The following is an 11,990-nucleotide window of genomic DNA, read 5'->3' on the forward strand; positions in this document are numbered from 1 at the left end:
ATTTTATCTATAATATAAATTTACATTTGTATTATTTTATCTTTTTTATTCACGAATTTAGAATTTATTTATATCTTCAATCAAATTTTCTTTTACTTTTTTTTGCAATTTTTCCCCATTCTTCAGCCAATTTAAGTTACAACCACTGCTGAGAATATTTTATTTTATAATTTAATTTTGCATTCGTGATTTTGTTTGTGCGTTTCTCATAGGATAATTTTTGTAAATCACTTTGTGATGCTCTCAGCTGAAGGAAATGACAGCTTTGACTCAAGTGGGTTTCAAAAAAATGTGTGTAAAGTGTTTCTGATGATGATCACTCTTTTCTTTTTTCTTTTTTTTTTAACAACATGATAACTGTAATGACCTGTTATGTAGCATCACCTGCTGGCTAAATGGAGAACTGCCAAAAAAAAAAAGAAAAGGAAAGGAAAAAAAGGGTACAACTATCAAACATTTTGGAAACCACTTTAAAAAGTCTTAACACACCATTATTTAAAAAATAAATAAATGTTAAACTTAAGCAAACATTTAAAACTGAATGAAAATTAACACGAACAATGAATTTGATAAAAGCTAATGAAACTAAAAAACCTCTTATTGCCATCAGGTCGAGTCAAAAACCTAAAATCTCCACTAAACAGATATTCAGACATTATCTGCTAATCTAGAGCAACAACGTTTACAGGAAGGAGTGTGGGAAAGCAGCTGAGGAAAAAAACAGAAACCTTGGTCTTAAAATAGCCTCACAATGGCCATGGAGGCATCTCATTTCCCGCTCTTTCTTGGACCAAACAGACTCTCATTTGACTCCACTTTGGGGTTTGGATCGCGCTCTCGCAGATCAACAATTCCACTCATGAATAAAAACGTTTCAGCCAGAGGGAGAGGAACCAATTTCCAACCGACATGCTGACAACAAAACCAGCACCTTCACCTGCTTAAAACAACCACAGTATTTACAGCAGCTGAATGAATGAAGCTCATCTGTTAGCGGCGATGAAAGAAAAACTGCATGTTCCTCGTAAAACCCTCCCCAAAAACAGTGCATCTGAGTGTCCTTTAATTATACTAATTTTAAACTAAAAATAAGGGGATTTACTTTCAGTTTACTCATTTACGCACCTAAAGTTTGGGCTATATATGCTAAAAAATATACTTAAATGTATTTAATGACACATAAGCTACTCAAGATGTACTTTATTTGTAACATGCTTCTGTCTTTGTGACGCTTTTGTTGATTTTCTTCAACTCAGAAACAAATTAAAACATTTTTTATTAAAGAAATTTTTTAAATATGCTATAATAAAAAAATACTTCATCTGAAGATTCTGAGAAGAGTTGAATAAATTAAAAAAAGGATTTGTTTTAAAGTCAGAAACGGCAAGTTCCACTTTCTGCCACTAGAGGGCGCACAACCCGGGAAAATTAAAACCCATAAGACAAACTTCTAAACTGTGTGGGTAAAACAGAGAACTGTATCTTTTTTTTAAATTAGTATCATGGTTTTTATTTTTCAATTTTTTTATTATTATTTTTTTGTTCCCAGTTGGATGTTTACTCAGAGAGAGAGGGGGACCCAGCATTTGGGCGCTTCAGGTCCCTCCTCCACCAAACGTCAGTGCAAACCTATAAAACTCATCTGAGGCCAGTTCAGCAGCTCAGACTCACTTTCACCTCCTTCAAGCCACAGTCTGCCTCCTCTGAGACACATTAATCCACACGGAAGAGGACTAAATCTGTTGGACTGAGCACCGGACTACAATAAAATCTTTTTTTGTTTCCTCTGCATGAGATTGGATGAAGCGTCTGTTTGAGACTTTAAATTGAGGGATATCTCAAAGTAAAGCCGGATTGGAACACGGAGAAGAATTAAGCCTGGAGTTATTAATGTGCAAATAATAGTAATAATTTAGTTAATAATTTTTCAGACGGACTTTTATTTTTATTATTTCCCCCTCCAGAGTGAAACCAATGCGCGCAGAGAGATGCATCTGGGCAAGGCGCTGCTGCTCGTCCTCCTCCTCCTCCTCCACTGCGCGACCCTGAGCTCCCCTCTGTCCACTTGCGCCACCGTGGACCTGGACTACGTGAAGAGGAAGCGGGTCGAGGCCATTCGGGGCCAGATCCTGAGCAAGCTCCGGCTGACGAGCCCCCCGCACTCCCTGGGACCGAACAAGGTCCCGTACCAGATCCAGGCGCTGTACAACAGCACCAAGGAGCTACTGGAGCAGCTGGGGAGGGATCGGAAGCAAAGCTGCGGTCAGGACAACACAGAGACTGAGTACTATGCCAAAGAAATCTACAAGTTCAACCTGCTGTACGGGCCGCCTGAGAGCAGTGAGTGGAAAGTTCTTTTTAAAGCAACTTTCTGTTGCTTTTTTACGCGTAAAGCGCGTAAAGACGCACCGAACGTGCCAAACAAGAAATAACCTTAAAAATACACATCTCACGAAAATGGTGTTCCTGGCTTCTGTCACTGATTATACTAATGAGATTTAAACATTACAACTTAATAACTTAATTTGCTCTTACTGGCTTCTATTTTAGATCTGTTTATATAAATTAAACATTAAGATTCTGAGCAATTAGACTTTTACTCTCTTTCATGTGTAAAAAAAACAAAAACAAGACAGAATTCTGCATGATGACAAACTTCTGTGACTTATTTTAAATATTAACAAACCTGGCAGGTGATTAAAACCGGTTCGGCACAGCTCGCTTCACAAAGTCTGAACCTGTGTTCCAGGAAGGTCAGTCCCCTCTTTTCCTCCCAGCTTTTTCTTTTCTTTTTCTTTTTTCCCCCCTCTCCCCCTCTTTATGGATCATGTTCCCCTTCCCAGATGTTCCCATTTCCTTTCCAGTCAGGCCCAAATGAGAGGGACATCTGCCCAGGCGGATGGAGGGGGGGGGNGAACAGGAAGGGTTGGATGATACAGGCACCTCCAAATTAACCTTGAAAGATGGAGCTACCCCCATGTTCAAGACAGTACAGGAGGAGCAAAGGCCCCCCCAAAATCACACACACATTAAGGTGCTTGTGGACTAAAAATTACAAAATAAAAAAAGCTGCTGTTAAAGTTAAACTTCCTTATTCCTCACTTCAAAAACTCAATAAACTTGTTTGTTGTTGTTGTGTTTCCCCTCCACCATCACCACCAGTTTGAGCTCTTCTACGTGTTTTCCTGCTCTTAAAATCATAAACTGGAAGTGGAGAGCTTGTGCCGAGAGAGGGACATGTGTCATTACTCGAAGAAAGATTCAATCAGCATGTGGTTTTATTGAGAACACAGAAGGGGGATAAAAGCTGTGTGTGAGTCCGAGGCAGAGCCAAGTTCATGGAATCGCAGTTCCTTTGAAATCAACAGGTGTTTCCCAAAAGCTGAATTTTTCCCTCAGAAATGTTCTGTTTTGAATCTCACAGTATGATTCTGATAAAAAAAAAATGAAAAAATTAAAATTAAAAAGGATTAGCTTGAGCTGGTTCTGCTTTTTAGATTCAGAGTTGAGATAAATACATATAAATCTTTAATGCTTATAAAACATTCACATTATTGAGATCGTTTTTCTTTCCTACCTTGTTTTTTTTTTTTCAGCACATATCTTGCCCTGCAATTTTTGTGCTATTTCAACTATTTATAAATCAAAACATCCAGCTTCTTCAGGACATTCCAGCTATGACTTTTGGGAGTTCAGCAATATACACTTTTTGAAATATTTAACTTTTTTTGTCATGTTTTTCTGATTAAAAGGGGTTAGAGCTGTCTTTAACATCCTTAAAACTCTTTAAAATGTCCAGAAATATTCACTGTACTTTTTAACTTTGGGTCTAGTTCTGCCTTTTTTTTAAAAACTCTTTCTACTAACTTCGGCTTCCTTTTTGGCTTTTATTTAGACAGTTTTAACTGTTTTCTTTGTCAACTATCATTCTGACTTGCAATTCTTTTTCTTATTTAAACAGATTTGTAACTTTTTGTATTTCTTTCATTTTTTTGCTATTTGAAGTTTGTTTCTTTTAGCTAGTTTCTGCTAATTCCAGCAGTTTTTTGTGCCTTTAGCTACTTTCATTTTTTGAGATTTTTTTCAGCTATATTCACCTTTTTGAGTTCATTTTAGCTTCTTAATGCTTAATACAGAATATGTGCTCATTCTGTTTCTTTATGATACTTTTTTAGCGTTTTTAAGGATAGTTTTAATTATTTAGCTCAGCAAAATATTGTTCAGCATACTGCATTTTTGCAGGAAAAGCATTTTTTTTGTTTATTTTAGTGTTATAGAGGAACAAAGACAACTGCATGAATTAATTTGTAGCTTTTAGGAGTAGAACTGAGTTCTTATGTTTGGACATCGCTTCAACTGGCATTGACTCAAATTATTCCACATTTTCACTCCAAACACAGAAAAAAAACTCCTTTTAACCAAGTTATGATAAGTGGTTCAACCAAACTGAGCTGATAAAACAATTTACTCAATTTAGTGGAACCAGCTGGCTTAACTTGGTAAAGTAAATTCAACACTTCAGGTTTTTTTAGAGCTCACAAACCTCTTTACATGATGATTTATATGTATGATTTAAATTTGTAACTGGGTGTTAAATTTTAAAGTAATGAAGTAAAAGTACCATTTTTATGTTTTAAATGTAACAAAGTGAAAGTAAAAGTTACAAAAAATAAAATAAAATACAGATTGGGGAAAAAATTACTTAAGTACCGCGGCAAATTTTGTTATTTTGTCATTTGTGTTCATCTCCAATTACAGATGTACATCCACTGCTTACTCACTTGAATTTAAATTCAAATCTGTCCACTGATTTAGATATTTTGCTAACAGACAGACAAATACACAGACAGGCAATAATGTTATCAGGTGATATGATGTTAAAACTTTCATGGCTTGAAGAGTTAAAACATTAAAATGTTCAGACACTGAGTGAACAAAACCAGGTTTCAGGTGTTTTGTCTCATTCTTCCTGAAAAAAAACAACAACATGAACATTAAAGGGCCATTGTTGTAGTTTTTATTGGTTTTGACACATTCTTCATTCAGGTCAGTTTGGGACATAAGGAGCTTCAGTCCAGTATTTGTATCTCTTCTCCCGCATCTTTTGTGCTGCGAGCAGCGTGTGGTTTGGCATCGTCTCGTTAAAAATAAAAAAAACCTGCACGTCCGGTGAAAAGATCTCAAGTGTTGGCTCGGAAATCGTTTCTGTATTAACCTCATCGTCTCAAAAGTGTAAAAACAAACAAAACTAAAGGTGGGCTATGCCGTGGATTTATTTAATTTTTTTAAAACGATTCTCTCTTTTTGCAGATGATCTGTTCTACTGCCCTAAAGGCAGTTCGAAGATTTTCAGATTTAACGTCGCCGCCATGGAGAGAAACTCCACCAACCTCTTCAGAGCAGAGTTTCGGGCCCTGAGGCTCCCAAACCCAAGTGCCAAAAGGAACGAGCAGCGGATTGAGCTCTACCAGGTGCGTAAAGGTACCGTTTTCCTTGTCCTTCTATCCATATTAAGCACAAAGCTTTTTTTTAATCAAAGCAAGGCAATTACTTTTTAATGTTAAAGGACTTCAGTTCCTGTTTTTAAATGAGCAGATGCTGACTCAGCTCCACTGCAGAAGCCAGTTAGATCATCATGACCTGATCAAAGTTGATTAAAAACACAATAAATGTAACTGTTTCAAGCCTCTTGATTAGGATTAGGTTTTGGTATATTTACCTATACGACAGAAAGAGTTTAGGTTGAATTAACTACTGTATATGCTATTGCTAACTGAATTTGGGAAAAATTAACTAAAAAAACCATTCAGCTTTAACTTTGTTCCTCAAAATAAAACAGAAGACAAAGTTGGATTCATTAGATTTGGTGCCTCCATCAAACTGATTTTATTTGTCATACAGGAGTTTGGACAAAAATCTTGAACAATAACTCCAGTTAGGACTGGATCAAGATGCCTGCCTCAGCTAATCCACCATAGCAAACGCAAAAATAGCTCCAACTCGGTTTATTTAGATTTTTAGATGTTTGAAATTGGAAAGCAAAAGAAAAAAAACATTTTTAACATTTGCTGAAAATACTTATACCTCGTTCTTTGGGTTGTGTTGATGTCTGCTCACTAAGTCATTTTCTGGTCTCATCACTCATTGAACAACCACAACAATTAAAGATACGCTAGAGATTAGAAAGGTGTTGTTCTGCTTTTGTCTCTCCGAAACCATTGTAGTGAATGTGCATCGTTGTCCTGCAGATCCTGCGGCCAAACGAACACATCAGGAAGCAACGTTACATCGGAGCGAAGAACGTTCTGACCCGAGGTTCTGCAGAATGGATCTCCTTTGATGTGACTGACACGGTGCGGGAGTGGCTGATAAACAGAGGTGGGGGGAAAGCTCATTTCACCACAGCCTATGATGTTTACATTATGTAATTAATAAAGAACTGCTGATCATCAGGATCCAATTTGGGTTTGGAAGTCAGCGTCCACTGTCCTTGCAATAACTTTGGCCCAAATGGCGAAACCTTCGACAACGACAACAAAGTGCTGGAGGTGAAATTTAAAGGTTGGTGTTTAATATTTCATCCTACCGCATTTATCTGACCAAATGAGGGACGGATTTCTGCAATGGTTTTGAAATGTAAAGCTGGATGAGTCACATTATGTCACATGTAGACCGTTTTTTTAATATTGGCTCAGTGGAAATTTTAGCCCTTTTTGAACTCAGCACCCCCTGAAAAATGAACCAACAGTGTAATATATTGTTATATTAATCTTAATAATTTAGTAAAATGCTCCTCAAATGACTGGGAAGTGTGTAGGTTTGAGCAGATTAAAAAAAAAGAAAATCCCCCCCTAGGACTGCTTCACTCCACAACCGCTAACACGAATATGTGTCTCTCATTGTTATAAGCAGATGTTGGCAGGTATGACTTTCTGAGTTTCGTTTTAAATTCAACACGTAGTTATTAACTATTTTAATTGGACACTATTTCATTTTGTATGTGCATGAATGCAGGCAGAGAGATTTTGACAATCTTCTTTGGACTAAGCCCCCATGAAGGTTAGATCCTAGAACTGCCCCCGGGTTGGCTACATGTTCTCCAGCCATTCTTCAAATTTACTGCCAAACAAATGAAATAATTGTTGAAAATGAAACCAGGTGATTTGCAGTCTTAGTTATTGTGTGGTTGTTTGTTTACAGTGTTTGTTTACAGTGTTCAGACGGAAAATTGCTTATTCAGCACTTTTCCTCACTATAATAAAATGCATCAGTTTAAAGATGCTATCATTCCTTATGTGGGTTAGGTGTTGATGGAGAGGAGGAGTACAGCCGCTTGGATCTGGACAACCTGAAGAGGAATAAGGAGCATCTTCCTCACCTCCTCATCATGATGATCCCACCTCATCGCCTGGAGACTCAGTCCACACACCGACGCAAAAGAGCGCTGGACACAAACTACTGCTTCTCGTAAGATGGACTCATTATTAATATGAACTAATAATTTGGAGGCTGTTTATACAACATTAGCGTGTCCTCATCACAGAAACACAGAGGAGACCTGCTGTGTTCGCCGCCTCCACATAGATTTCCGGCGTGACCTGGACTGGAAGTGGATCCATGAGCCGAGTGGGTACGACGCCAACTACTGCTCGGGGCCCTGCCCTTACCTGAGGAGCTCAGATACGACGCATAGCTCGGTAAGAAGCACTTCAGACGAGGAGAAAACAAAATCATATCTTATGATTTGCACAAAGTGGTGAGGAGCCATGACGCCTTTTTGAGTTCCACATTTAAATATTTTCATGTGGGACCTATGCAAATGTGAAAATGAACCTTATAAACAGTGCCCACTTCCCTCTTCTTAATTATTTTAAATAATGACGGATCCTACATTGCCTATATTATGCTTCAAAAAATACTCTTTTGACTGTGAAAGGTTTTGTTTGGAATCAGTTTTACTGCATGGGCAAAATGCAGAAATTACTGTTTGTTAAAATAACTTTAAAGTGCCTGTGACATCAAATTTTTGCAATAAATATGAATACATTTTTGGAAAGATAACATTGAAAACATATTGCAAAAATAAATTTCACACCGCTGAGACGAACAGCTGTTGAGAAATTTGCATGTGAAGTAACAGGAAGTGATGTCAAAGGGGAATGTCAGAGCATTTAAACGACTAACAACACAGGACTGTAGAGACGAATCTGATGTTACTTTAGATTACTTTGAGTCACTATCTGAGAGAAATGAAGAAGAGTCAGAGTTCAAGTAATATTCTGTAAATAAACAAAAAAACAGCGAGTTTTCTAACTTAAAAAGTTTCCCTTTGATGTCACTTCCTGTTTCGCTTTGTCTGAGCAAAGTTCAAAAGAAAATATACCAGTTATGTGACAAAATGGGTAAATTTGTGTATTATGCTAAGTTTCCGAAATATAACAATGTTTTCTTTGTTGTATTTGAAGAATTTGCATGTGACAGGCACTTTAAACGTTGCGCCATAATGAGGTCAACTTTCAGCTCGCATTGGTTTGATTAGCATCACAAACAGCTATAAGACGCACAAATCAAGTCTTCAAAAAATAGCAGGGAGTACCTATTAGGAGGTAAACACTGAACATTTTTTCATCTACTTTCTATTTGCTCATATTTTGATTAAAATATTTTAAAAAACTCAATGATTTTGTTTAATTCAGAGCTGAAAAGAAAGATAGTTCTTATAAAGATACATTTACTTAGTTTTTATTTTGCACTGGCAGCGACACTTAAAATAAGACAGTTTTAGTTAATGAAACATTCAAATTGAGTGCTGACTATTAGATATATCAATATGGGATATCAGTAAAAAAAATAAATGAGTATTTTTTTAAATGTCAATTAGCTTGAGTCACAGTTTGACTCAAACTGCTGCTCAAACAGATTGTTTATGGTTTTATACTGAACTAGTGCTTATATGGTTGATGAGTTTCTTGGCGATCCACATGATCCGTTTTTTTTTTTTTTTCAAGTTTAATTTGCTTTCAATGTAAACTAAGCTAGCAGTCAGTAGTTACCTATGTTTTTTTTAGGGCCGTGCACTTGGGGAACATTTTGATGTATGCTCAGACAGCAAAGACTCATGGGACATTTCATAAACTAATAAAATATGAGTATTTTTCGGTCTTATAAAGTGTTAAAATCTACATGTGTTTAAATCTTATCTAAAAATTTATTATATTTTATGAGTGACAACTATTTGCACCTATAGCCTTTGCACATCTTTATTCTAGCTACTTTTGTGTTTGCTAACATTGATTAGCTTTGGCAGCCACTTTGAATCAGGTTGACTCTCGAAGTTTCTCACATCAATAAAATTTAAAGTGAATTAGACTTTTAACCTTTCTGCTTTTTTTTTTTCCACGCCAGATGCTGAGCCTGTACAACACTCTGAATCCAACCGCCTCTGCCTCCCCCTGCTGCGTTCCTCAGGACCTGGAGCCCCTTACTATACTCTACTACTCTGGACGGACCCCTAAGGTGGAGCAGCTCTCCAACATGATTGTCAAGTCCTGCAAATGTAGCTGAAAGGACACCCTGAGGACAGGTTGTATGGTGGGAATATAGCAGACCCAACCCATGTGCTAAGTTTTTTAATTTTATTTTTATTTTTTTGACTCTGAGCTGTGACGTAAACTGACCCTGTGGCTTCATGGCTGTGTTTTGATTTTTGGGAGGTTTTTTGGAACGACAAACTCTGGAGAGGAGCATATTTTTAAAGACTAATTAAGATCATCTTCCTTTTACCAGCTATATTTTTTACTTCCCCTCAAGTCAAGCCTGAATGAGAAGTAGTTATTTTTTTCTTTTTACTTAAACCCACTATGAAAAACAAAAATAAAGAATGTCTAAGTACTTGTATTTATATGAAGGGAGCTCGGTGGTGTGGTCTTGTAATCCTGAGGCTCATGGGAGTCTAACAGACAACAACCTTTGTTAACATTGATTCTCAAAGATCAACAACCTGCAACAAAATAAAAATCAAAACCATATTTAAGCTAAATTAAATCGTCTATAAAGTCAGTCATTCTACTTTCTTGTTTCAACCCAGCAGACTCATTTTATGTTTTGCTTCCAGATTTTCGCTCGTGCTCAGTGCACTGGTTGGCAGAAAATAAATCTCAGAGCTGGACAAAATGCTGAGTAGAAATAAATATTATCCCTTTTCCACTAGCGCCTTTACAGCATGGTTCGACTTGGCTCTCCACGGTTCCAAGGCGTTTCCACTAGCAAGGATTCATGGAACCAGTCCCATTTTCAGAACTTACGGTACTTCGCTGTGGTTCCAAGTGTACCACGCTGGCCTAAAAATGTGATGTCAGAGGACTGTTAGTCACTGATTGGTTAGGAAGTGGAGTCACTGGTTGCATCACAAGAGCTACTCTTACAACAACCTGATACACCATTTGCAATAACAACACTACCATGCCCTCCATTGTTGTGTTGTGTATCTTTTCGGAGTCTTCTTCTTCTACTGTGTTTAATGTTGACTGATAGATAGCTTAATGGAGCATAACCACCACCAGCTGGTAAGGTGTGTGGTGTCAGTTTTCGGACTCTGGGACCACCTAACTTTACAATGAACCTACCCACTAGAGCTGTCACTAGCTATATTTACAAGGACATAAGTAATCGGATGAAACGGCCATTCGGAATAAAAATGCGTCATGTAAACACCCCATTCATGTGGTCCGGAATTGTGCCTCTGAGGGTGGCAGCACGTTGGAGTAGCTCTGTTCCTTTTATTGAGGTTTTCTTTTATTTTCAGGCGTTCATTCCTGCCTTTCTGCAGAAAAAGTAACGTTTTTTGGATGGCTGTTCATTTGTGTTATGGGTGCTGTGCAGCTGGATTGGTTTTGCCAATGCTTTTTTATACTTTGCTTTTTGTTATGATGCGTAACCATAGCAACAGGGTGGTTTACAACAGGGAGCAGTTGATTAATATTGCAAAATCTGAAATAATATATCAACTGAAGCCGCAAATCCCAGAGGAGTTGAAAAGGAGGCATCATGGATGCAGAGCTGGAGCAAAGAGGCGAGAGAGAAGGAGGAAGTTCAAACCATCACTTCCATCAATCCTAATGGGCAACGTGAGATCATTAGCTAAAAAACTGGATGAACTTCAAGCCCTGACAAGGACTCAGCAAGAGTATAGGGAATGCAGTATTATGTGTTTCACTGAAACAAGGCTGCAGGATCATGTCCCTGATGCCAACATCTCTCTGCCAGGCTTCCAGACTATACGAGCAGACAGAGATTTAAAGAGCAGCGGGAAAAAGAAAGGAGGTGGATTAGCAGTGCTTGTCAACAATAGATGGTATCATCCAGGACATGTTACTGTGAAGTTTCGTCACTGCAGTCCAGACATTGAACTCTTGGCAGTAAGTTTTCGTCCATATTATTTACCAAGAGAGTTCACCTGTGTTATTTTGGCAGCTGTTTACATTCCACCCTCAGCTTTTGCTGACAATGCATGTGATATCGTCAGTTCCGTTGTTGCTAAGATACAGACACAACACCCCAATGCATTTGTGGCAATATCTGGTGATTTTAATCATGCCTCACTCTCTGCTACACTGCCAACATTTCAACAGTTTGTCAGCTGCTCTACCAGAGAAAACTAGACATTGGATTTGTTTTACACAAATGTTAAGGATTATTATATAGCCAATGCAAGACCTCCTCTGGGTAATTCAGATCACAACCTTGTTTATCTCTGCTCAGAATATAAACCACTTGTTCAGAGACAACCTGTAACTACAAGGACTGTGAGAAAGTGGTCACAGGAAGCTGAAGAAGCCCTACAGGGATGTTTTGAAGCTACAGATTGGATTGTTCTTTGCCAGCCACATGGGGATGACATAAATGCCATGACTGAGTGTGTGACTGACTATATAAACTTCTGTGTGGACAACACCATCCCCAGCAGAACAGTGAGATGCTTCCCTAATAAC

At 37.8% G+C, this 11,990-nt stretch overlaps 2 protein-coding genes across 2 annotated transcripts in view; one reads left to right on the forward strand and one right to left on the reverse strand.

Moving 5' to 3' along the window:
- The window catches only part of LOC106525281 (steroid hormone receptor ERR2), a gene marked incomplete in the record, with an annotated part of 121,564 nt that overhangs the window by 95,096 nt on the left and 14,478 nt on the right, over positions 1 to 11,990 (reverse strand).
- Positions 1,684 to 10,059, forward strand: LOC106525282 (transforming growth factor beta-3). The gene is made up of 7 exons (XM_014019458.1): positions 1,684 to 2,340; positions 5,311 to 5,471; positions 6,249 to 6,378; positions 6,454 to 6,561; positions 7,305 to 7,467; positions 7,544 to 7,697; positions 9,406 to 10,059. Exons 1-7 carry the CDS (start codon positions 1,989 to 1,991, stop codon positions 9,562 to 9,564), a joined length of 1,227 nt encoding a protein of 408 aa, XP_013874912.1. The 5' UTR covers positions 1,684 to 1,988; the 3' UTR covers positions 9,565 to 10,059.

The sequence above is a fragment of the Austrofundulus limnaeus genome, unplaced genomic scaffold, assembly GCF_001266775.1.
Source record: "Austrofundulus limnaeus strain Quisiro unplaced genomic scaffold, Austrofundulus_limnaeus-1.0 Scaffold222, whole genome shotgun sequence".
Lineage (NCBI taxonomy): Eukaryota > Metazoa > Chordata > Actinopteri > Cyprinodontiformes > Rivulidae > Austrofundulus > Austrofundulus limnaeus.

Bases quoted from the DNA above. Each gene is read 5' to 3' on its own strand.
- LOC106525282 (XM_014019458.1), top strand. From the start codon at position 1,989: ATGCATCTGGGCAAGGCGCTGCTGCTCGTCCTCCTCCTCCTCCTCCAC. The intron at 6,562-7,304 runs GTTGGTGTTTAA...TATGTGGGTTAG, and splicing joins GCTGGAGGTGAAATTTAAAG to GTGTTGATGGAGAGGAGGAG. The intron at 7,468-7,543 runs GTAAGATGGACT...TCCTCATCACAG, and splicing joins GACACAAACTACTGCTTCTC to AAACACAGAGGAGACCTGCT.